The following is a 26,378-nucleotide window of genomic DNA, read 5'->3' as shown; positions in this document are numbered from 1 at the left end:
CTCTGTCGTGGATTAATCTAAATAGTGCGGGACCTCTGGATTATACGCCCAATTTTATACCGACACCATTAGGTGAGCGAGCTAGTTAACCTAGCACTCCTTTACATTTTTTCTCTGGTGTATTTAGCAGTAAATTACCTAAGAATAAGTGCTTAAATGGAGCTTATTCACTGGGCGGCACAGGTCCTTCGCCCAGAAATAGATTTTTCCTACGTCAAAATCCCTTATATATTTTAAATATTTAACTTAGCTGTTGGATATATATGTAGCTAACGTCTCCGACGGTCGGCAGATACAAAACTCGCGGGCGATCACGGTGTTGGTTTGCTGGGTGTACACTAGCACCAACTGTCGGCAGGCTACTAACACTATTCCCAAAATCTCCAGTTCTTCTCTGCCGAGTTAGGTGTCAACATTGGTTCCTCGCTCGCGCTAAACCTAAAGTTTTTAACAATAGGTGAAGTACTTGTTAATGGTTTTTTGACTTTCGCTGTGTTGGATATTCTTCGAATACTCTTGAAAACCCTTTTTTGATTTTCTGTTGCTGAACTTTGCATGCTTTTTTATCTCTCTTTGAACTTTCCATAATGGCTGACCCTTCTCCTGTTTATAGAAAATGTGCCAGAGATTGTAACAGGCGCCTTCCAAAGGCTTCCATCGATCCCCACTCTATTTGTGTTAATTGTAGAGGTAAAGCTTGTCAATTAGGGTATCGATGTGAGGAGTGTGTCATTTTGTCTGAATTTGAGTGGTTAGAGTATGAAAAATATACTCGTAAACTCGAGAGAGATAGGGTAAGAAGAAGCTCTTCTCGTTCTCTAGAATTTTCCTCTTCCCATGCCCCTGAACCTTTTCCTCCCCCTGTAGTGGTAGTTTCAGAACCCCCTACTTGCACTAACAAGCCTTCACTTAAAGATATTGTAAAGGAATTTCATAATGTTAATAACACCATCCATTGACTGGATTTGAAGTTAAAGTATTTGCGAAGTTTCTGTTAACGATTTTGTCCTTGTATTTTCAGTTCCATAATAGACTTGGAAAAATAAATTTTGTATTTTCTTTAGTCACGTTATAATCACCTAGCCGTGCACTAGGGTAATCCTCGACCCTTGGGGAAACAGTGCATGACCTTAAACAATCCCGGACCAATAGATGCACTTTTTGGAAATACTCGAACTATAATCACAGGTTCCCGCTTTTACATCGAAGCATACGTTATATAGGTGACTCTGAATCCAAAATCCAAATTGGTGTGTTATTTAGCGTATGATAAATGTCAGAGACCCATGAACAGTGACTTGTGTTATGTTCTGTGTTGTAAGGTTTATTTTTCTTGAGCAATTGTTGAGGTATTTATTCGTAACAAGACCTTTGGTGATTTATTATTTTTGTAATGGATATTAAAAGGGTGTCAGACAGATAAGTTAATTATTATTTTTATTGTTCGTCATTTGTTTATTTCTTTATTTCAGTATTATATCTTTCAATTTCATAATCCATAGTGGTGTTAATAAATTATAAATTGTAATTAAACTTTATTTCTAAATTTCTGAATTTGTTTTACCATACCTAATCACAAATAAGCAGTGCTATCTTTACCAGGGAAAAATGTCTAAGGAATTCCCTGACATTAAGTGGTGTGCTCACCAGGGCTAATTTAAATATTTCCTTGTTCATAGTGGCCTGCGTTACTTTGTGATTGATTTGGTGATTGTCATTTATTTTCTATTACAACATATAAAAGTGCAATTAATTGGAGTGGCGGAAATTTATTTTGAGTATGTGGGCATTTTAAGAATTTGGCTGGAAGGTCGCAAGTGGGAGACTTCGATAGTGAATGGAATGTAAACCGAATTCTTGAAACAGTGTCCGGTAACATAGTTGTTACGTAAGAGTCCAGCTGACTCTAGAGATATACTGGTTTGACAATTTTAAAGTTATTGTTTTGTACTTTATATTTATTTTTATTAACTTTATTGTTGAATCTTGATGCTTGGTGAATGGTTAATGTTATATAATGAAGTGTGTGATTGTCCTTTATTCATAATAATTATTTCTAGTACAATTCGGTTTCTGCTTATTGTCATTGTGTAACAGGTATCTTTAATGTTTCTTAAATTAAGTTGCTTGTAGGCAATGGTTAAAGACTGGATATTTTAAAATGGAGTCTTATAAATTCTGTTAGGATGAAGGTTTGTCCATGGGACTCTCGGATGAAGCTCTTTTGAACTTTATAGAGAAGAAAATCAAAGATAGTGATGAGCGTGATAGAAGACATGCTGAAAGAGAAGAAAGGGCTTTGATGATTAAATGCGAAGAAAATGAAAGGCAGAGGGCACATGAACTTGAATTGCAAAAGATCAGAGGAGCAACATCTAACCCTAGCCATGTAAAAGTTGCTGTGGATACTACTAGACCTCTTCCATTTTGTGATACTGATGATATCACCGCATACCTAGTAAGGTTTGAAAAGGTAGCAGTTTCTCTCAACTGGGAGCGGAACTCTTGGTCAGTTCAGTTGGCATCACTTTTAAGAGGTAAGGCATTAGATATCTACACATCGCTCTCAGATGATGTTACAAGTGACTATGCATCATTGAAGGAAGCTCTTTTGAAAGGATTCAAGAAGACTAGTGACTGGTACAGGACAGCATTTAAAACTGCAAAAATGGATTCCAAGAGCACATATGAACAATATTTGAATATATTGTTTCGAAATTTTGACTTGTGGATAAATAATCTTAGGATAACGGAAGACTACAAAGATTTGAGAAACATTATAGTCTGTGATCAGTTCATGTCTACTTTACCTAAGGAAATGCGTCTTTTTCTTAAGGAGCGTAAACCTAGAACTCCAGAGGATTATTCATCATTGGGAGACACATATGCTTCAACACACAAATGTTATCCTAAAGATGAGCAGAAATACTTTAGGCACAATGCAAATGTATCTAATTCCAGTGACAAGATCAGTGCGAGTGAGAAACCAGAAAAAAAACTAATTTGTCACATCCTGGTAAGATTGCATGTTACGGTTGTGGTCAGAGTGGACATATGTCAAGAAACTGTCCTAACAAGTTACTCAAAGAGAAATCTGAATCTTCTCGAGATAGGACAAGTTCTGGATAACACTGGAGTATGTGGACCTATGGTAGGTGGAACAGTTAATGGTGTTACAGTATCTACAATACTTAGAGATACAGGTTGTAATGGAGTAGTGGTATCAGAGGATTTAATTCCTGATCCTGGAACAAATTGTTCATATTCTACTCTTATTGATTATTTGGGCAGGAAGGACAGATTCCCTATTGTCAAGATTTATTTGAAATGTAATCTCTTTACAGGTTGGGTTAATGCTGTTCAGGCTCCAATAAAGTACTGTACTGTCTTATTAGGCAATATTCCAGGTGTTCAAGACCATAATTTGTTTCCTCTAAAAAATACGGATTCTTCCATAGAAGTAAATGCAGTAACAAGAGCACAGGTAAAAAGGAGAAATATTGTACACTCTCTTTCTTTACCAGAACCATTTGATTTATCCATTACTCATGAATCTTTTCTTAGAGAACAGCAGAATTGTGAAGCTTTGAAATATGCAAGAGAAATGAGTCAGTCTGGAGATGTCAAATGTTGCAAGAATGGTTTGCAGTACGAGTTCGTGATGAGAAATGGACTTCTCTACAGGAAAATACAGAAATGTAAAAAGCCTCAGTTACTGGGAAAGGAACAGTTGGTTGTACTAGTTAAATGCATAAAATTAGTTTTTTGGGCTCAAGCCATGGCGTCCTGATGGAAGGTTCCTTTTTGGTAGCTTCCTTGGGGATATAACTACTAGATATTCCCAGAGAATTTAACCACAGGTTATCACAGAATTCTAACTTCTGGAGCGAGTATCCTAAAGGTTTCCCTTTAAGACATCGTATATCAACAGGGGACGCATGTATTAACGCGCCACATAGCTATCTGCACCCGACATAGAGTTAACACTTCGATGTGTAGGGGCGGAGAATAGCTGGGGAGCCGTTCCACAGCTAATCTCGTCCGTGGCAACTTTTGGTACTCGAGACGTAAACAAACGGGCGCCATTGCTAAATGACGTCACGTCCGTCCTCATCCTTCGCTTAGTAGCTTGCCTTACTAGACGGATTTTTCCCTGTGCGTATCTTATCGACTTGCATCTTAGCCATGTCTCTACCCTCGGCCTCGCCTTCTTCTGGAAAGTTGAGTACAAGGTTCCAGTATTGTTTAAATAAGCTCTGACCTTAAAGTAACTTTTACTTTTCGAGATATTTTATGTTTTGTGGCAGAGCTGTGCTACTACCGGACCCGCCATTTTATGGTGTCGCTGTTGTTTTGCATGCCTTATTTAGCTAGCCTCAACAGCTTTTCCGGCCTCATTAACTAATCGATACTATTAGTTATTTAGTCTTCATAGCTAGGAACTTTATATATCGTGTTTTGACGCTCTTTTATTGGTCATCGACTGACCCCATACCAGTTCGCTAGTCTAGCCCCTAGGCCAGAGTGCCTATCATCAGTGTTCATGCATGATATATTTCAGTGATCCTAGGTTTAGTTATGAAGATAGTGGCATTATTTTATGATACTGTTTACTGTGATGCAAGTGTTTTCACCTTCAGGGACCATATAGGGGATAGGTTTGACAGTGTGCCTCTCTAACCTAACCTAATTGTAGGCCCCCTATATGCTCCCTTCACCCCCTGCCTTAGGGCATTCCCTCTGCGTAGCCTTGCTACCCCTACCACGTAAGGAGATCAAGCTCATACCAGAGTACTTATTGCTTCTCTGTCCTCCCTAAGGGAATGATCCCCCCTTAGGGCTGCGTCCGAGAATGAGGAACGGCCTGCCCTTCCTCTATTGCTGAGGCTAGGCTTCCTGACCTTCCTTGCAATGCGATACGTCTTCCATCCTTCCTAGTTCAGGGTGTAACATCCCTGCTCTAGGTTAGGCTTGGGGGAGTTAGTTCTGTGCCTTGCTGAAACGGTACCCATGCACCGTTCTCAGACAGGCTGCCTAACCTTAGGGTAAGGAGCGTCCTCCCTTCCTTGGTGGCTGCTTTGGTACAGAGCCTCTCCTATAGAAGACCCTTCTTCTCCCCTCCCCACCTATCTCTTGTATGGCCTAGCCTATACTTAGGTTAGTCTATACCCATCTGTCCCCTGTCCTACAACTCCTCCTTAGGGTGGAGTGATAGCGCTACCTTGAGTCCCTGTGTGCAGTCCGCTCTGGTACATATACCCTTCATAGTGTCCTATGGGGTTAGCCACTGGATGCGTTTTGTCCGCAGGGGTTCTCCCCCTCTTGGGTGTTCCCTAGCCCTCCCTTGGGCTACCCTGGCTTCCGGCCGCCTGCGGCCCCTTCCACTGGGTGATAGGGCTAGCCTCTATCATGGGTACACCCAATCAGGTGGGATGTCTTGGGGTCCGTGTCCGTACCCCTACATCCCTCCTTCTGTCTCTTTCACTGTCCTGGTGCCGGTCCCTTGCCGCCTCCCCTGTCGGTGATACCCACCTCCCACCCTTGGTGACACATTCCTTGCCCCCTGGGCCGTCAGTCCTCCGTGTGCCGGGGGACTGCCGCATACCGTCGGCGTACAGCCGATGGCCTTCCCTCATACCTCATAGCTTCGGTCGTCCGTCCATCGGTCCGGCCCCCGGAGTGCCGGCATCCACTGCCGGCAGTCCGGTTCTGCTATAGCCCTTCCTTGTCCCTGTCACCAAGCCGGCAACCTTCGGCTGCCGGAGCCGCCGCTTCCCGCCGGCGTTCCGCCGTTGTGCCGGAGGCCGCCATCCTGGCATTACTCCTGACTTATATATTTGTCTTCCCTAACGCCAGAAACTCTGCTGGAGCGGCCTCCGGCGTGCCGTCGGTCTGCCGGAGCCTTCCGGAGGCGTCAAAGCGACTTGCACCCCTTCTCCTAGCTATCATCTCATGCTGATAGCCCTACATTGCAACCAGATGGTTTGACTACATAAATAGATAGGTATTATCTTACCGTTCTATTAATAACCATGCTGTCTTCTTGCATATCACAAATTTCCAGCATGCTGTGTGTATCTTAGCACGGCTGGTTGCCGGAAACCGTTACCCTATGGGATCGTCTACGTTCCCAATTCTATGGTCTGAGTGGCCTCAGTCCCAGTTTTATATCCTTGGCAATTCCTACTAGAATTCCACCTGCCTCCCTGGCAATCTATGAAGAATTCTGCCCTGTGCCCTCGGTCACAAACAAATTGCCTATGGATAAGGTTACGGTAACCAGCCGGGCGGGTTACACGGAGTATATGTCTATCTCCTTCATTTCCGCCCACTCTCAAAACATCACATTGTTTATACCACTTAATATTAAGTTAAAGATTAATCCTTTAATATTTAACTTTAGAATATAAGTCATTCTTATGACTGCCCCATACTCATGTTCTCTTTCTCTTACAGGAGGAGTACGTGAAGTGCGATCACGGCTTCTGTGCAGTGAAGCGCCCGCACTTCTACGGGCACACGGCGTGTAGGACCCACGCCCCTTGCGCCAACAAGAAAGGCGATCTGAAGTTTTGGGACCCGCAGAATTGTACAGTCTGCAAGGACCGCCTGGTCGAGGCGTTCAATAATCCTCCCTCAGCGGAGGTTAGGGACGCTTCTCGAGAGAAGCTACGCAAATGGGTGCGTGGCTTCCAGAAGAACGCCACTGGACCATACCTTGCCACTGAAGACTTGAGGGCCTTGCTTTTCCCAAAGGCATCCCCAGACTCTGTGGTCCCCAAGGATCAGATCCCCACCGTCCAGATAACGGTGGAACCCGATGTAGTCATGGCCCAGTCCATGCTCGAGTGTCGCCTGGATACCGACAACGCGGAACGTTTGTCGGAGGTGTCGGAGACCACGGAGAGGAACCTCATGGCTGAAGAACTGGACTATGAGGAAGACCAAGTGGAATACACCGAGTCGGAGCAAGAGGTCGCTCCGCCTTCCACCCACGCCCCAACTCCTACACCGACGGATGTATCACTCCCGTCTACCTCCGCCACCCCGGACCCCATCCCATCCAGCGCCCAGGAGATGTTCCGTATGCTCGAAGCTCTTATGGACAAGAAACTCCGTGAGACACACGAATACATCAGGACCATGGGAAGTTCAAAGGAGCCGAAAAGGATTTCGGTTAAGGACCTCCCGGCATGTTCTCACGCCAACCCCTGTAGGTATGCCGAGCACATGCCTATCACAAAGGGCAGGATCTTCGTCAGTGAGAAGGTCGGCTCGGTTGCCCTGGAAGAAGTGGAATTCTTCCCGAGTTTTGAGGCTTATCCGGACTGTTACGTCCGACTTCGATCCGAACCTGCCTCTAAAGAAGAGACCGAACCTAAGGAGGTGATAGTGTTCGATCTCCCGAAGGCCCAGGCTATGCTGGCCAATGCTGTTAAAAGTAGGGGTTTTACCTGCTCAAAGCTTCCGGCGCTGAGCAAGAAGCACCCTACCTACGTCGCACCAGATGATGCGATCCTCCCCTTCATGGAAAAGGCCTTCGCTGCGGTACACAAGGCAGTGGAAGGAGGAAAACCTTGCCCTGCACTGGAGGAGTGGAGACCCTTCTCCCTGATTACTCCCCCCGATGTTCGACACTGGAAAGATGTCCAGCATACTTTCGTGGTGGGGAAACTAGAACCTGACGTTGCTGGACGTCAGTTTAACGAAGACCTCCCGAAATTTAATGACCATCTCCTTCGTCGGGAACATGACACGAAGGAAAGGCTCGCCGCATCCATGTCCCTCCAGGTACAGCTCGACGTCATAGCCGGTGACACTAGAGTCCCCGATCACTACATGGTGCTCGCCAAAACGCATATGGCGACTGTAGTTAAAGACCTGTACAGCTTCATGAAGGCTCGTAGAGCCTGTCGTGAATTCGTGTTCTCCAGTGCCACAGTGAGACACGAACCCCGGAGGCTGATTTCCTCCAACATCTGGGGTAAGCACCTCTTTCCCTCTGCCCTTGTGAAAGAGATCATCGACAAGGCCGCCACGGAGAACAGGAACTTTCTCCACAAGTGGGGCATGTCGAAGAAGAGAAAATCCTCTCAGGACGACGGCCCTCAACCTAAGAGGAAATCCTCCAAGCAGAAACCCCAGCAACGTCAACAGAGACGGCAGTTTACGGGACCCGCTACTCCCCAAGTGGCAGCTCAGCCACAGCAGACCTTTCAGCTTGTCACCCAACCGGTCTTGTCACAGTCGCCGGTTTTCACCCCTGCTTTCGACCAACAGACGACTACCTTTCGTCCCAAAGGTAGAGGCTCAAACAGAGGTGCAGGCAGAGAAGAATCTCGCCGTCCCTCCAGAGGCAGAGGAGGAAGGGGAGCTAGCGGCCGAGGCAGTAAACCCTCGGGACACCAGAAGCAATGAAGTGCTTCCGGTGGGAGGAAGACTCCGCCAATTCCAGGATCGTTGGACCTTCGATCCCTGGGCACACAGCATCGTCAAGAAGGGTCTAGGCTGGAGTTGGACTCAACCACCCCCAACCTTCCAGCAATTCTTCCAACAATCAACCCCCCTTCTGGAAGAATATGTCCTAGATCTCTTGAACAAGAAGGTGATAAGGAGGGTAAAGTCAACCAGGTTCCAAGGGAGACTGTTTTGCGTCCCCAAGAAGGACTCCGACAAGCTCAGAGTCATTCTAGACTTATCCCCCCTCAACAAGTTCAAGATGCTGACTCTTCAACAGATAAGGACCCTTCTGCCTCAAGGTTCCTACACGGTCTCCATAGACCTGGCGGATGCCTACTGGCACGTTCCAATGAACCACCACGCTTCCTCCTACCTAGGATTTCGACTCCAAAGAAAAAGCTACGCCTTCAGGGCCATGCCCTTCGGCCTCAACGTGGCCCCTCGGATCTTCACAAAGCTGGCGGACGCCATCGTTCAACAGCTTCGCCTCCGAGACGTCCAGGTGATGGCCTACCTCGACGACTGGCTAGTCTGGGCTCCATCGCCCGAGGATTGTTTAAGATCCTGCAACAAAGTTACCCAGTTCCTAGAACACCTGGGATTCAAGATAAACGCGAAGAAATCTCGCCTCTCTCCAGCTCAGAAGTTCCAATGGTTAGGAATCCAGTGGAACCTTCAGTCACACCGCCTTTCCATTCCCCAGAAGAAAAGGAAGGAAATAGCAGGGTCTGTCAAGCGACTGCTGAAATCCAAGCGGATCTCAAGACGTCAGCAGGAACGAGTTCTAGGCTCTCTACAGTTCGCCTCAGTGACAAACCCAGTGCTACGTGCACAGCTAAAGGATGCCACGGGAGTCTGGAGACATTCCGCGTCCATCGCTCGAAGAGACCTCAAGAGACGGCTCCCAAACAGACTTCGGCTGCTCCTAAAGCCGTGGTCGGAAGCAAAAGCCCTGAAAAGGTCCATCCCTCTTCAACACTCACCTCCATCACTCAACATCCACACGGACGCTTCGCTGGAGGGTTGGGGAGGTCACTCCCACCAAAAACAGGCTCAAGGAACATGGTCTCCCCTATTCAAGACGTTTCACATCAACATCTTGGAGGCCATGGCGGTCCTTCTAACTCTGAAGAAACTCTCCCCGCCTCCCTCGATCCATATTCGTCTAACCCTAGACAACTCGGTGGTAGTTCGATGTCTCAATCGCCAAGGCTCAAGATCGCCCCAGATAAATCAGGTGCTTCTGACAATCTTCCGTCTGGCAGAGAAGAAGAAATGGCACCTGTCTGCAGTTCACCTACAAAGATTCTGCAACGTGACGGCGGACGCTCTATCTCGGACAAGCCCGATAGAGTCGGAATTGTCTCTAGACGCAAGATCATTCTCCTTCATCTCTCACCAAGTCCCAGAACTCCAGATCGATCTCTTCGCAACGAGCGACAACAATCAACTTCCTCGATATGTGGCCCCGTACGAGGACCCCAAGGCAGAAGCAGTGGACACCATGTTACTGGATTGGAACAGGTGGTCCAAGATCTACCTGTTCCCTCCCACCAACCTTCTGCTGAAAGTCCTCTTCAAACTGAGAACCTTCAAAGGAACAGCAACCCTAGTGGCTCCCAAGTGGCCTCGGAGCAACTGGTACCCCCTAGTCCTGGAGCTACAACCCACGCTGATCCCTCTCCTGGGCCCAGATCTCTCCCAGCAAGTACAGAAGTCGACTGTCTTCGCTTCATCATTGAAAGTCAAGGACCTTCATCTCATGACTTTCTCTCCCTAGCCGTGAAGAAAAGGTTCGGGATATCGAAGAAGAGTCTCGACTTCCTCGAGGAATACAAGACCGAATCCACACGACGGCAATACGAATCATCCTGGAGAAAGTGGGTCTCATTCGTCAAGGCAAAAAATTCTACGGAAATCACCATCGATTTTTGTATGTCCTTCTTCATTCACCTTCATGGACAAGGCTTGGCAGCCAACACGATTTCTACTTGCAAATCGGCCTTGACTAGACCACTAATGTACGCCTTCCAGATTGATCTGTCCAACGACATCTTCAATAAACTGCCGAAGGCATGCGCTCGTCTACGCCCAGCACCCCCACCAAAACCGATCTCCTGGTCCCTGGACAAGGTGCTCCATTTTGCCTCCAACTTGGACAATGATTCGTGCCCTCTCAAGGATCTGACTCAAAAAGTTATTTTTCTTTTTGCTCTTGCCTCAGGAGCCTGAGTCAGCGAAATAGTGGCATTATCAAGGGACGAGGGTCACATTCTGTTTACAGATTCAGGAGACCTTACCCTCTTCCCGGATCCGATGTTTCTCGCCAAAAGCGAACTACCCACCAAAAGATGGGGCCCTTGGAGAATCTGCCCCCTGAAAGAAGATGCCTCTCTATGTCCAGTAGAGAGCCTCAAGGTCTATCTTCGTAGAACTTCTGACTTTGGTGGAGGACAACTCTTCAAAGGAGAAACATCGGGCAGCGACCTGTCACTGAAACAACTACGAGCGAAAATCACCTACTTCATTCGCAGAGCGGATCCTGACAGTACACCCGCAGGTCACGATCCTAGAAAAGTTGCATCGTCTCTGAATTTCTTTCAGAGTATGGATTTTGAAAGCCTTAAGAGTTTCACAGGCTGGAAATCCTCGCGTGTTTTCTTCAAACATTATGCGAAACAAGTGCATGAAGTCAAACATTTTGTGGTAGCCGCAGGTAGTGTTATGAAACCTGCACCAAACTCTGCAGAGAACAGTGAGTTACTTGGGACTCTAACATCTCGGGTGCCTATGTTGACCCTCGTGTGATACGTAGTGATTTCAAAGACACTTAGTGCTTTTCATATACTGTTCTTCTCCCAGGTGAAATGTCATAGTCGTCACATGAGTGCCGCATGCCTAGAGCATGATGTGTTTTCTTTTTAAAGACTGACGTTCCTCTGGAACGAGTGCCTACTAATAATTTGAAATTCTCTTTCAGATTCAAGAGCAAGTCTTTCATTACTATGTACATTATAATTTGTTGTAAATTACTTTTACATACTTATTGCATTTAATTACCATATTCTGCAATTGTGAAATAAAATTTCTATTTTATTACTTGTGCGTCTCAATCTGCTCCTACTTATACTATGAAATACATGACTGTCATAGTTTTATTATCCCCTTCCTCTTATATACGATGAAGATTACTAAGGATTCAATCCTTATTATATACTCACCTCTGCAATGTAATATTCCTACCCGAATACTTACTTACATCATGCCTTCGAGACCATATGATTCTCTCTCTTCACATACAGTGCCTAACCACCACTTGTCTGCTTTTGAGAATGTTCCTATATGAATACCAACCATTCAGTCTTGTCTCCGAGTTCTTCATGTTCTCCCAGCAAGGTGGGTAGCCCTTCAATGACCACTTTGATCTTCAGCATGGTCCGTTGGGACTTCACTGCCAGGGGGGCAGGAAGTTTTCTTCCCTACGGTTCCTCTATTAAGATTACTATGCTAACCTGTTCAAAGTCCTCGGCACTTACACTTCAAGGGGAAAATCTACCACGATACATTGATTCTCTGGTATTCTTCCATCAGGACGCCATGGCTTGAGCCCAAAAAATGGATTTTGAGCGAAGCGAAAAATCTATTTTTGGGTGAGATAGCCATGGCGTCCTGATGGACCCTCCCTGCTACTTCGTCCAGTTTTTTCAGGTCCCACCCTGTCCTGCTGTATCATGGTGATCGGCAAGCAACTGGCTTCAGGATGAGGACGGACGTGACGTCATTTAGCAATGGCGCCCGTTTGTTTACGTCTCGAGTACCAAAAGTAGCCACGGACGAGATTAGCTGTGGAACGGCTCCCCATCTATTCTCCGCCCCTACACATCGAAGTGTTAACTCTATGTGGGGTGCAGATAGCTATGTGGCGCGTTAATACATGCGTCCCCTGTTTATATACGATGTCTTAAAGGGAAACCTTTAGGATACTCGCTCCAGAAGTTAGAATTCTGTGATGACCTGTGGTTAAATTCTCTGGGAATATCTAGTAGTTATATACCCAAGGAAGCTACCAAAAAGGAACCTTCCATCAGGACGCCATGGCTATCTCACCCAAAAATAGATTTTTCGCTTCGCTCAAAATCCGTTTTTCGCCTTGCACATGATATTCCGGTAAGTGGACAATTTTCTCATAGGAAAACCTTTGATAAGATTAATGAAATTTTCTGGTGGCAGGGTATGACGTCTGACATTTATAAATATTGCAAATCTTGTGATGTATGCCAAAAATCTTCACTTGTTGGAAAAGTAAAGAAGGCTCAGATGGTTAAATTACCAGTGATCTCTACGCCATTTTATAGAGTTGCTATTGACTTAGTGGGCCCGATTTCTCCTCCTAGTGAAGCAGGGCATAGGTATATTCTGACTATGGTAGATTATGCTTCAAGCTTCCCGGACGCAGTAGCTTTGAAGAACATAACATCTGAAGACATTGCAGAAGCCTTAATATCTCTTTTCCAGAGTTGGAGTGCCAAAAGAAATTCTTTCTGACAGAGGACCACAATTTCGATCAGAACTTATGTTGCAAGTACGTAAGTTATTAGGAGTCAAACCTCTTTTCAGTACCCCATATCACCCTGCTGCCAATGGAAGAATAGAAAGGCAACACCAGATTTTAAAGAGTATATTGAAGAAAATATGTGAGTTAAAACATAATCAGTGGCATCGTTTCCTTCCATCTGCACTGTTCGCCATGAGGGAAATTCCAAGTGATACAACAGGTTTCTCACCATTTGAGATTTTATATGGCCGTCAAGTGAGAGGTCCCTTGACAATATTGAAGGAACTATGGACAAATTCGGATATGTCTGCAGGGGAAACTGATCTTTATTCTTTTGTTTTGGAACTACGTGAAAAGTTGTCTGATGTTTCTGATTTGGATGTTCAAAACATGAATATATCTTCCAGTACATATAAGTCTTATTTTGATTTGAAGAGTAGTAAGCGTCGATTTAAAGCTGATGATGAAGTGCTTTTGCTTATTCCAGAAAAACAAGGTAAATTGCAGTTCTCATGGAGAGGTCCATACAAGATAATTGATAAGCATGGTCCAGTTGACTACTGGGTAAACGTAGAAGGTAAGAAGAGACTGTATCATATCAATCTTATGAAGAAATATTACCGTAGAGAGAATGTTAATATGTTACATGTAGCAGATGAAGATATGACTGGAATGCTAAACATTGTTCATGTTAACAAAGTTGCTGTTATTAATGCTGATGAGGATGATTATCTGAAAATTGAAACTGTGGATACCAATCAGAGTACATGCAACATAAACCCTAATCTTTCAGATGTACAGAAAGATGATCTTCGTAACTTATGTCAGAAGTACAAACATGTATTTTCAGATAAACCAGGTAAAACTTTTTTACAAGAGCATAATATTAAGATTAAGACTACTGAACCCTTTGTTCGTAAATATTATCCAATCCCAGCTCATTTAACTAAGGATTTCGATGACGAAGTACAAAGTTTGCTTGATCTTGGAATAATAGAGCAATCATCTTTTAATTATTCATCTCCTGCATTGCTTATCAAAAAGAAAGAAGGTAACTACAGATTGGTTGTTGATTTTAGAACTTTAAATGCAATTACAGATTTTGATTGTGAGCCCATGCCAAGCTTTGAGCAAGATCTTCATAAGTTTGCAGATTTTATGTACATTACAAAACTTGATATCTGCAAAGCATATCATCAGATTCCTCTAACACCAGAGAGTCGCAAGTATACAGCCTTTTCAACTAATCTTGGACTAATGCAATATGTAAGATTACCTTTTGGCCTTAGCACTGCTTGTGCGACGTATATTAGATTAATGAGGCAAGTATTGAAAGGTCTTTCTTTCGTAGTTTGCTATTTTGATAATATCCTTATTGTATCCAAAGACTGGAAAATTCATATGGCAGATTTGGAAAAAGTCATATTGTGACTGCAAGAAGCGGGATTAACTGCTAAACCAGGAAAGTGTTTCCTCGGTTATGAAGAGATACAATATTTAGGATATGTAATCAACAAAAGGTGTATTTTTCCTCAATAGTATAAAATTACAGCTATTTTGGATATGCCTGCTCCCACTACCAAGAAACCGTTACGAAGCTTTATTGGATCTGTAAATTTTTATGGTAGATTTATTCCAAATTTGTCAGATAAACTAATTCATCTTACAAAGTTTTTGAAGAAGGGTAGTTCAGAAAATTTTAATTTTGATGAAGATGCATTGAGCAAATTTAATGAACTGAAGTCTTGTTTAACTTCTCCGATTCTTCAGGTGCCTGATCTAAATAACATTTTCTGTTTAAGAACGGATGCATCGTCTACAGGTCTAGGAGCAGTTTTGCTGCAGTATATAGACGGTGAACCTTATCCAGTAGCATTCGCAAGCAAGAAACTTCTTCCCCCCGAGACTCGATATGCAGCTATCGAGCGAGAATGCTTGGCCATAGTATGGGGAATAAAGAAGTTTGAGTACTACTTAATGGGGAGAAAATTCCTCTTGGAAAGTGACCATAAGCCACTCATGTATTTAGAGACTTCAAAGTCTAGTAATGATAGACTAATGCGTTGGTCTTTGGCATTACAAGTTTATTCTTTCTCTGTTGTTCATGTGAAGGGTACCAATAATATATTTGCTGATTTGTTAAGTAGAGGTTAAGGTATTTTGTCATCTATGAAATTCAATGTTTGTTTACCTTTTTATATAAAAGGCTTAATGGGGGGTTTTTTAAGGGAATTTCATAATGTTAGTAACACCATCTATTGACTGGATTTGAAGTTACAGTATTTGCGAAGTTTCTGTTAACGATTTTGTCCTTGTATTTTCAGTTCCATAATAGACTTGGAAAAATAAATTTTGTATTTTCTTTAGTCACGTTATAATCACCTAGCCGTGCACTAGGGTAATCCTCGACCCTTGGGGAAACAGTGCATGACCTTAAACAATCCCGGACCAATAGATGCACTTTTTGGAAATACTTGAACTATAATCACAGGTTCCCGCTTTTACATCGAAGCATACGTTATATAGGTGACTGAATCCAAAATCCAAATTGGTGTGTTATTTAGCGTATGATAAATGTCAGAGACCCATGAACAGTGACTTGTGTTATGTTCTGTGTTGTAAGGTTTATTTTTCTTGAGCAATTGTTGAGGTATTTATTCGTAACAAGACCTTTGGTGATTTATTATTTTTGTAATGGATATTAAAAGGGTGTCAGACAGATAAGTTAATTAATATTTTTATTGTTCGTTATTTGTTTATTTCTTTATTTCAGTATTATATCTTTCAATTTCATAATCCATAGTGGTGTTAATAAATTATAAATTGTAATTAAACTTTATTTCTAAATTTCTGAATTTGTTTTACCATACCTAATCACAAATAAGCAGTGCTATCTTTACCAGGGAAAAATGTCTAAGGAATTCCCTGACAGATATGATGAAGGCTATTCATGCTTTGGGTGAAAAGGTCGAATTGCTGGTTTCGGACAGAAATCAACTTATGTCTGATGTCAGATTTTTGAAAAGTGAAAGTGTTAATGTGAAAAGTGGTAAAAATGTGTTCAGTGTTAATGCGGAGGGTTCGTCTGTTCGTGCTTGCTGCTCACCCAGTCCGAGACCTCTTTCAAGCTCCCCAACCCCTGGGAGGTTACATACGTTGCTCCTCAAGCACGTTCATACCATAAGAGAGGCGAATTAAGTTCTCGTCATCTGATGACACTTTTGTTAAGAAAAAATCCTGGCGTCAGGTTTTAAGGCCTTTGAAAAGAAAGTTAGTTCCTTCAGAACAAAGTCAACGTCCTGGCTGTAGTCACTGGAGCAGCCCGGAACGTATTCCTTCATCAGAGGAAGGTTTGCCTATTAAACGTTCTTATTTAACGTCAAGTTTTTTGGGCTCAAGCCATGACGTCCTGATGGAAGGTTCCTTCAGTAGCTTCCTTGGGTATATCTGACTACAGTGGATATTCCCAGAGAATTAAACTAAAGGTTATCACAGAATTCTAACTTCTGGTGCGAGTACCCTAAAGGTTTCCCTCTAGGATATCGTATATCAACAGGGGACGCATGTATTAACACGTCACATAGCTATCTGCACCCCATATAGAGTTAACACTTCGATATGGAAAGGTGGTTGAGTAACTGGGAAGCCGTTCCACAGTTACACTCATCCGTGGCTGCTTTTGGTACTCGAGACGTAAACAAACGGGCGCCATTCCTAAATGACGTCACGTCCGTCCTCATCCTTTAGCCTGTAGCTTCTTTGCTTAGTCGGATTTTTCCAAGTGCTTACATTTATCAGCTTACAACGCCGTTATGTCGCTACCTTCAGCTTCACCTTCTTCTTGAAACTTGAGTACCAGGTCCCAGTATTGTTTAAATAAGCTCTAGCCGTAATGTAACTTCTACTTTTCGTAAAATATTGCGTTTTGTGGCAGAGCTGTGCCGATACCGGACGCGCCATTTTATGGCGCCGCTGTTCATGTTGCATGCTTTATTTATTTAGCCAGAACAGCCCCCTCCGGTTCTTTAACTAATTGATATTATTAGTTATTTAGTCTTCATAGCTAGGAAATATTTATATCGTGTTTTAGCGCTCATCAGACTCGGTCGCTGTTCGACCCCATACTAGATCTCTAGCTTAGCCCCTAGGCTGGACAGCCTAGTGCTTATTTTCATGCATGATATATACCAGTGTTCCTAGGTTAAGTTATGAAGATTGTGGCATTATTAAACATACTATTTACTCTGATGTAAGTGTTTTCGCCTTCGGGGATCATGTAAGGGACAGTGTTGATTGTGTATCAAAACTTTGAATCATTCATTCATTCATCCCCTCCTAACCTAATGTAGGAACCCTTATATGCTCCCTAATCCCCCTGCCTGAGGGCATTCCCTCTGGGTAGTCTTGCTTTCCCTTCTACATAGGGGAATCTTGTCTACAACCAGAGTATTTATCGCTTCTCTGCCTCCCCTAAGGGAATGACCCTCCCTTAGGGTCGTGCCTGAGAGTTTAGGAAAGGCCCTGCCCTTCCTCAGTTACACCTGGTTGGGTTACTCCTTCCTCCCTGTAACTAGCGATGTGTCTTTCAAGCTTTCCTAGCCTAGAAGTTAGTCCTCCTACTTTAGGTTAAGCTCTGGGGGTTGACTCTGCCTTATTATAGTTTGAGATGGTACATCTGTACTGTTCTCATTCTGGGCTACCTACCCTAGGTTAGGGAGCGTTCTCCCTTACCTTGGTGGCCGTTCTCATACAGAGTCTCCCCTTTGGAAAGACCTATTCTTCTCCCTCCCCACCTATCCCTTTGGTGTAGGCTTGCCTACACACATCTGTCCTCAGTCTTACAACTCCTCCCTTGGGTGGAGTGGTAGGGCTAGTGTTCTCCTGCTGAGCTGGCCACTCTGGTACACATACCCTTCATAGCGTTCTATAGGGGTGGTTGCCGGCGGGGGATTCCCCCCTCTTTGAGTGCCCTCTAACCCTCTCTTGGGTTACCCCAGGCACCCGGCCAACTGCCGGCTCCCTGCTGCCGGATGTTAGGAGTATCCACTCCTATCATGAGTGCACTCTCTCCGGAGGGATGCCGGAGGGGTATAGGATCTTACCCCTTCCATCCCTCCTTACCTTTCTCTCCTTCTATCCTGGTGTCGGTCCCTTGCCGTCTCTACTGCCGGGGATAACCGCCACTACCTCAGGTGACATTCTTTCATAAGATACCTTCCTCCTCTAAGACGTCAGCCTTCCGTTGGCTTACCGCCGACGTCCCACCCTTCGTTTTACCTAGTAACAGCCAGCCGACTTCCGGAGTCGGCCACCCACATGCCAGCATTGATTGCCGGCAATCTAGGTATACGACAATATACATATTTATCTTATGACGACCCGCCGCTGTGCCGGCGGTCGCCACGATGGTATTATCCTTTTAGATACTCAGTGTGTCTGTCTTGATGCCTTCCACCCTGCAGGACCGGCCTCCGGTGTGCCATCGGTCTGCCGGCACCCCCATGAGACGTTAAGGGACATGCACCCCTTCCAGGACTGCCGGCAACATACCGACAGTCAATATACTGCAGCCAGATGGCTTGGCCACTTGTATATTTTCTTACCATCCAAGATTGTGGCTATGCTATTTGTTTGCACATTACAATATTCCAGCATACTCAGTGTGTCTTAGTGCAGTCGATTGCCAGAACCTACATTTAATAAGGGGTTTATCCTATACCCCTTCTCCCCCAGGGATCTGAGTGGTCTCAGACCCTACTACACTCTGCGGGCAATTTCTGTTAGAAGCCTAGCTTGGCTCATCCATATGGATTTCCCTCATTGTGACCTTCGGACACAAAAGAAATTGTCTACAGATAAGGTTACGGTAACCGACTGTGCGGGATTCACAAGTATGTGTCTATTTACTTCTTTTCCTGCTCATTAATCTGAAGTATTAAAAGGCTTTATAATTAAATTAATTTTAAATTTAGATGTTAATTATATTAATTTTAGAGTAATGTAAGTCCTTCTTATGCCTTCCATGTACTCATGATCTCTTTCTTTTACAGGAGGAGTATATGAAGTGTGAAAGCAACTTCTGCGGGGTGAAGCCCCCGGACTTCTACGGGCACAAGGCGACTTGAAGTATTGGGACCCGCAGAACTGTACAGTCTGCAAGAGTCTTCTGGTTGAGGCGTTTGACGATCCTCCGTCTGCGGAGGCAAGGGACAACGCTAGGGAGAAGCTACGCAAATGGGTGCGTGGCTTCCAGAAGAACGCCACCGGACCGTATCTTCCCAATGAAGACTTGAGGACCTTGCTTTTTCCAAAAGCATCAAAAGACTCAGTGGTCCCCCGTGATCAGATCCACACCGTCCAGATCGTGGTGGACCCTGATATTGTCATGGCTCAGTCCATGCGTGAGTGCCATCTAGATTCCGACAACGTGGAACGTATGTCGGAAGTGTCGGAAGAGACGGAGAAGAACCTCATGGGCGAGGAACTCGACTATGAGGAAGATCAGGTGGAATACCCTGATTCGGAGACCGAGGTCGCTCCTGCTCCCCCAGCAACTCCTGCACCGTCCGAGGAACCTGTTCCTTCGACTTCTGCCACCCCGGACCCTCTTCCATCGGCCACTCGAGAGGTCTTCAATATGCTTGAAGCCCTCATGGAGAAGAAGCTAAGAGAAACTCAGGAGCAATTCCGGACGACTCTCGTCAGCTTCAAGCAACCAAAAAGAATTTCGGTTAAGGACCTCCCCACCTGCTCGGAAGCTAACCCATGGAGATACGCCGACCATATGCCAATTACAACTGGCAAGATCTACATTAGTGAAAGGGTTGGCTCTATCTTGCTGGAAGAAGTGGAGTTCTTCCCAAATTTCGAGGCTTATCCGGACTGTTACGTCCGACTCAGGTCCGAACCAGCCTCAAAGGAGGAGACCGAACCGAAGGAAGTTATCGTGTTCGATCTCGCGAAAGCCCAAGCTATGTTAGCCCAGGTGGTGAAGAGTAGGGGTTTCACCAACTCCAAGATGCCGGCGCTTGGCAAGAAGCATCCAACCTTCGTTGCGCCAAATGCTGCGACTTTCCCCTTCATCGAAAAGGCCTTCACAGCGGTCTTAAAGGCAGTGGAGGAAGGGAAACCTTGCCCTGCACTGAAGGAGTGCAGACCCTTCTCCATTACTCTTCCCCCCGATGATAGGCACTGGAAAGACATCCAGTCAACCTTCACGGTAGGGAAACTAGAGCCTGACGTAGCCGGTCGTCAATTTATTGAGGACCTCCCAAGGCTAAACGATCACCTCCTTCTTAGGGAACAGGATACGAAGGAGAGGCTTGCCGCGTCGCTGTCCCACCAGGTACAGCTTGAACTTATGGCCGGGGATACTAGAATCCCGGACTTTTATATGGTCCTAGCCAAATCGCACTTGGCGACTGTAACAAAGGACCTATATAGCTTTACTAGGGCTCGCAGAGCCTGTCGTGAATTCGTGTTCGCCAACGCAACGGTGAAACACGAACCCCGGAGGCTGATTTCCTCCAATATCTGGGGCAAGTATCTCTTTCCATCTTCTTTGGTGAAAGAGATTGTAGACAAAGCTGCCACGGAGAATAGGAACCTTCTCCATAAGTGGGGCATGTCACGAAAGAGGAAGTCCTCTCAGGATGATGGCCCTCAGCCTAAGTGGAAGACTTCGAAGCCGAAACCCCAGCAACGTCAACAGAGACGGCAGTTTCTGGGTCCCGCTACTCCCCAAGTGGCTACGCAGCCACAACAGACCTTTCAATTGGTCCCCCAACCGGTGGTGTCGCAGTCGCCGGTCTTCACCCCTGCGTTTGAGCAACACTCAACTACCTTTCGTCCCAGAGGTAGGAGCTCATGCAGAGGCTCCGGCAGAGATTCTTCTCGCCGTCTCCCCAGAGGCAGAGGAGGAAGGGTAGCTAGCAGCCGAGGTGGCAAACCCTCGGGACACCAGAAGCAATGAAGTGCTTCCGGTGGGAGGAAGACTCCTCCAATTCCAGGATCGTTGGACCTTCGATCCCTGGGCTCACAGCATCGTCAAGAAGGGACTAGGCTGGAGCTGGACTCAATAACCCCCAGCCTTCCAGCAATTCTTCCAACAGTCAACCCCCCTCCTGGAAGAATATGTCCTAGAACTCTCGAACAAGAAGGTGATCAGGAGGTTAAAGTCAACCAGGTTCCAAGGGAGACTATTTTGCGTTCCCAAGAAAGACTCCGACACACTCAGAGTCATTCTAGACTTATCCCCTCTCAACAAGTTCATTGTGAACAACAAATTCAAGATGCTGACTTTGCAACAAATAAGGACCCTTCTGCCTCAAAGGGCCTACACGATCTCCATAGACCTGGCGGATGCCTACTGGCACATTCCAATGAATCATTACGCTTCCTCCTACCTAGGATTTCGACTCCAAAGGAAAAGTTACGCCTTCAGGGCCATGCCCTACGGGCTCAACGGGGTTCCACGGATCTTCACCAAGCTGGCAGACGCAATCGTCCAACAGCTCCGTCTTCAGGGAGTCCAAGTGATGGCCTACCTAGACGACTGGTTAGTCTGGGCGACATCGCCCGAAGATTATGTAAGAGCCTGCAACAAAGTCACCCAGTTCCTAGACCATCTGGGATTCAAGATAAACACCGAGAAATCTCGCCTCTCTCCAGCTCAGAAGTTCCAATGGTTGGGAATCCATTGGGATCTTCAGTCACACCGCCTTTCCATCCCACAGAAGAAAAGGAAGGAAATAGCAGGGTCTGTCAGAAGGCTTCTAAAATCCAAACGTATCTCAATACAACAGCAGGAACAAGTTCTCGGATCTCTACAGTTCGCCTCTGTGACAAACCCAGTGCTTCGAGCACAGCTAAAGGATGCCGCGGGAGTCTGGAGACGTTTCGCATCCATCGCTCAAAGAGACCTCAAGAGACGGCTTCCAAACAGACTTCGCTCACTATTAAAGCCGTGGTCGGAAGCAAAGGCCCTGAAAAGGTCCATTCCTCTTCAACACCCGCCTCCATCGATCAACATCCACACAGATGCTTCACTGGAGGGTTGGGGAGGTCACTCCCACCAACGATAGGTTCAAGGAACATGGTCTCCCCTATTCAAGACATTTCACATCAACATCTTGGAGGCCATGGCGGTTCTTCTCACCCTGAAGAAACTCTCCCCGCCTCCCTCGATCCACATCCGTCTGACTCTGGAAAACTCGGTGGTAGTCAGATGTCTCAATCGTCAGGGCTCGAGATCGCCCCAGATAAATCAGGTACTTCTTCCGATCTTTCGTTTGACAGAAAAGAAAAAATGGCACCTGTCTGCAGTTCACCTACAAGGATTCCGCAACGTGACGGCAGACGCTCTATCACGGACAAGTTCAATAGAGTCGGAATGGTCTCTAGACGCAAGGTCATTCTCCTTCTTCTCTTACCAAGTCCCGGAACTTCAGATCGATCTCTTCGCAACGAGCGACAACAATCAACTTCCTTGATATGTAGCCCCGTACGAGGACCCCAAAGCAGAAGCAGTGGATGCTATGTCACTGGATTGGAACAGATGGTCCAGGATATACCTGTTCCCTCCTCCCAACCTTCTGCTGAAAGTCCTCTCCAAACTGAGAACCTTCAAAGGGACAGCGGCCCTAGTGGCTCCCAAGTGGCCCCGGAGCAATTGGTACCCTCTGGTCCTGGAGCTGCACCCCACGCTGATCCCCCTACCGAGCCCAGTTCTCTCTCAACAAGTACAGAAGTCGACTGTCTTTGCTTCATCACTGAAAGTCAGGGACCTTCATCTCATGATTTTCTCTCCTTAGCCGCAAAGAAAAGGTTTGGAATCTCGAAGAAAAGCTTAGACTTCCTCGGGGAATACAAGACTGAATCTACAAGACGGCAATACGAATCTTCCTGGAGAAAGTGGGTCTCTTTCGTCAAGGCAAAAAATCCTGCGGAAATCACCATTGATTTTTGTATGTCCTTCTTCATTCACCTTCATGGACAAGGCTTAGCGGCCAACACGATTTCCACCTGCAAATCGGCTTTGACTAGACCACTCCTGTATGCCTTCCAGATTGATTTGTCCAGCAATATCTTCAATAAATTACCAAAGGCATGCGCTAGACTACGCCCAGCACCTCCACCAAAACCTATCTCCTGGTTCCTGGACAAGGTGCTCCATTTTGCCTCTAACCTGGACAATGATTCGTGCCCTCTAAAAGACTTTACTCAAAAAGTTATCTTCCTTTTTGCTCTCGCCTCGGGAGCCTGAGTCAGTGAAATAGTGGCATTATCAAGAGAAGAGGGTCATATCCTGTTCGCAGATACAGGAGAGCTTACCCTCTTCCCTGATCCGACGTTTCTCGCTAAGAATGAACTACCCACCAAGAGATGGGGCCCTTGGAGAAACTGCCTCCTGAAGAAAGATGTCTCTCTATGCCCAGTGGAGAGTCTTAAGGTCTATCCTCGAATAACTTCAGATTTCTGTGGAGGACAACTCTTCAAAGGAGAAACATCGGGTAGCGACCTGTCACTGAAACAACTAAGAGCGAAAATCACCTACTTCATTCGCAGAGCGGATCCTGACAGTACACCCGCAGGTCATGATCCTAGAAAAGTCGCGTCTTCTCTGAACTTCTTCCAGAGTATGGATTTCGAAAGCCTCAAGAGCTTCACAGGCTGGAAATCATCGCGCGTTTTATTCAAGCACTATGCAAAACAAGTGCACGAAGTTAAGCATTTCGTGGTAGCCGCAGGTAGTGTTATGAAACCTGCTTTTTAACTCTGCATAGAACAGCGAGTTACTTGGGACTTTAACTCTACGGGTGCCTGTGTTGACCCTTTTGTGATGCATAGTGATTTCATGGACACTTCCCCCCAGATGCTGAAGCCTTGATGAGGATGGGGGGCTTAGGGACTAGCAGTTGGGCTCTAATGAACAATGGGAACTACTTCCCCACTGGACCTCGGTGCCCAACTGTTGATCCAACTAAATTAGTCAGCACTTTCTCTCCGTTCCTTTGATTACTTCTTATTTTCTCCCATCTCTTCCTCTTGGGCATGAACTTGTTGACGACTTTAGCTTGTACGACTTAGGTTTTGACTGCTGCTTTGGATTTGGCGCAGGGTGGGATGGATGTCATGCCATCTCAACCTGTACAAATTTAGACGCCATCACCCTCTGGCAGACCCCATTGGGTGCAGACTAACTCTGTTAAGAGTCGGGCTCCAATGATCCGGTTTTAAGTCGCCCATATTTGCGGGTAATGGGTGACGCTAGGCATTGGAGTCGTCGGTGGGAGGTGCTAACTACCCCCACTGACCAGTGTACGCCCACCTTAAGAGAGGCAGCCCCTCTCTAATAGAGGACTGGTCCCCGCTGAAGCCTCTTCTCGTGTTGGGCCACATGGGATAGGAGGACTGAAATCCTCTGATAAGAGGTGGATAACCCAGCTTGCTTCTACTCCTAAAACTAACCCCTCTGTTGACGACCCGGAAACTCTAAAGGACCATGCTACTTATGTTCAAAAACAAAGTAATTTGGGTGACATGGAGAATTTGCGAATCCTTCACATCACTCAGATCCCCATTGAAACCAATTACGATGTTCTATATAAATTATTTCAATGTTATGGTCACATCAGGGAAATTAGGATGAGGCTTGAAGGTGACAAATGGGATTCATGGATATCATTTGATAACCATGATGAAGCATTCAAAGCTATCAATGATATCATAAATATTAAAATCAGTAATTTGAATTTCAAGGGTGCTCTTTGCGATCGGGTACCCAAGAATCTGGATGTATATAGGCCTGCTGATTGGATTGATAAAAGTATAGAGGTAGTTGTACCTTCCCAGAGAAAGCCAAAACCACCAAAGTGGCTTATTGCTCAATCAAAAGGGAGTACTGGAAATTATTTCAAAATATGTAAATTTCTTCAAAAGAAAGTAGGTACTATCGCACCAGGAGATATATCTCGGTTTGGAAAGAACAGTTTCCTAATAAGTGCCAAATCAGAAACTCAATCGGTTATACTTTCCAATTTAAATACAGATAACGAAGACATAAAGCTGGATGTGAAACCCCATCTAAACTTCAGTTATGGAAGGGGAGTAGTTTTTAATAGAGACATATGAATTCACAGAAGAGGAGATATTGGCCATGTGTCCTTTAACTGTGTGGAAAGTGCATAAAGTCCCTGGAACGTCAATGATTATCCTGACTTTCCAGGATGCTGATGTGCCTTTCCACATTTACATAGAGAATGAACGAATTAAAGTGCGAACTTTTAAGCAGAAGCCGCTGCAATGTTTTAATTGCTATAGATATGGGCATCCATCTAAAGTATGTAAGAATGATAAAATGTGTAGTACATGCTCTAATGTTTACCATGGAGACTGTACACTAGAGGCCAATTGTATAAACTGCAATTTGAATCACAAATCTACGGATAGGAACTGCCAGCAATATAAATTAGAAGAGGCTGCTCTCAATAAATCCAGTATTGAACACATAAGTGTGGGGCATGCAAAGAGACTATTGAGTAAATCAGCAAGTTATGCAAAAGTATTGAAATCCGGAGAAAAAATGAGGCAGGAGACATCCAGCCCACCTAATACTGCCTCTATTCCCCAGAAAAGAAATTTGCCATCTTCTGATAGAATTCTAGAGGATAAGGCAAGAATATCACGTAAGACCTTTCTCACCTCTAGTAAACCTTTGTCCCCCACTACAAAGGATAATTCTAACCTCTCTCAGGCTATATCTTTGCCTGATTTGATGGAGGTTCCACATGAAACAGAATTATCAGGTGCGCCTGTAGTGGGGAAAGCATCAAAACCTAATAAATCACCACCTGTCAATAGGAAAAGAGAGAGACCTCCATCTCTCTCACCCCCATCCATTAAAAACACAAAAGTTATGTCATCAAATAGATATGATGTTTTGCCTGTTGATATTTCAGATCAACAGGAAAACTTCTTGAATCAATCAAAAATTCAAGTGGAGGTCCACCATCCCCCACAAGAAATAGGTAACAACAACACTGAAAAGGCTAATATAAAACCTAATTTATCAAGACCCAAACTTAAGAAGCCTACAGAAAATATTGTCAAATCAAAAACTGTCAATGGGAAGACCTCATCAAAGATGTCTTCCAGAAAATAATACATAGTTTTTTCATCCATTTTGCAGTGGAATTGTCAGGGTTTGAGGGCCAAATATGAAGAACTTAAGCTCTTAATTCACGAGCATTCCCCCATAATTGTATGTCTCCAGGAGAGCAAGCTTGATGCTAATACCCCTTGTCCTCGCGAATATATTAGTTATAGGACACCTTATGATCACGGAGTAGGGAGCCATGGCGGA

General features: G+C 45.1%; 1 protein-coding gene across 1 annotated transcript; it reads left to right on the top strand.

The window, feature by feature from the left end:
* Positions 1–587: 587 nt before the first annotated feature.
* Positions 588–14,446, top strand: LOC137624658 (uncharacterized). Its single transcript, XM_068355617.1, has 6 exons — positions 588–794; positions 2,186–3,287; positions 3,525–3,729; positions 12,976–13,454; positions 13,590–13,778; positions 13,866–14,446. The coding sequence occupies exons 1-6, from the start codon at positions 588–590 to the stop codon at positions 14,444–14,446; spliced, it is 2,763 nt and encodes a 920-aa protein (XP_068211718.1).
* The last annotated feature ends 11,932 nt before the right edge of the window (positions 14,447–26,378 follow it).

This window comes from Palaemon carinicauda, chromosome 31 (genome assembly GCF_036898095.1).
Source record: "Palaemon carinicauda isolate YSFRI2023 chromosome 31, ASM3689809v2, whole genome shotgun sequence".
Classification (NCBI taxonomy): Eukaryota; Metazoa; Arthropoda; class Malacostraca; order Decapoda; family Palaemonidae; genus Palaemon; species Palaemon carinicauda.
Note: the sequence above shows the minus strand (reverse complement) of the source record. Positions and strands in the feature narration are given on the sequence as shown.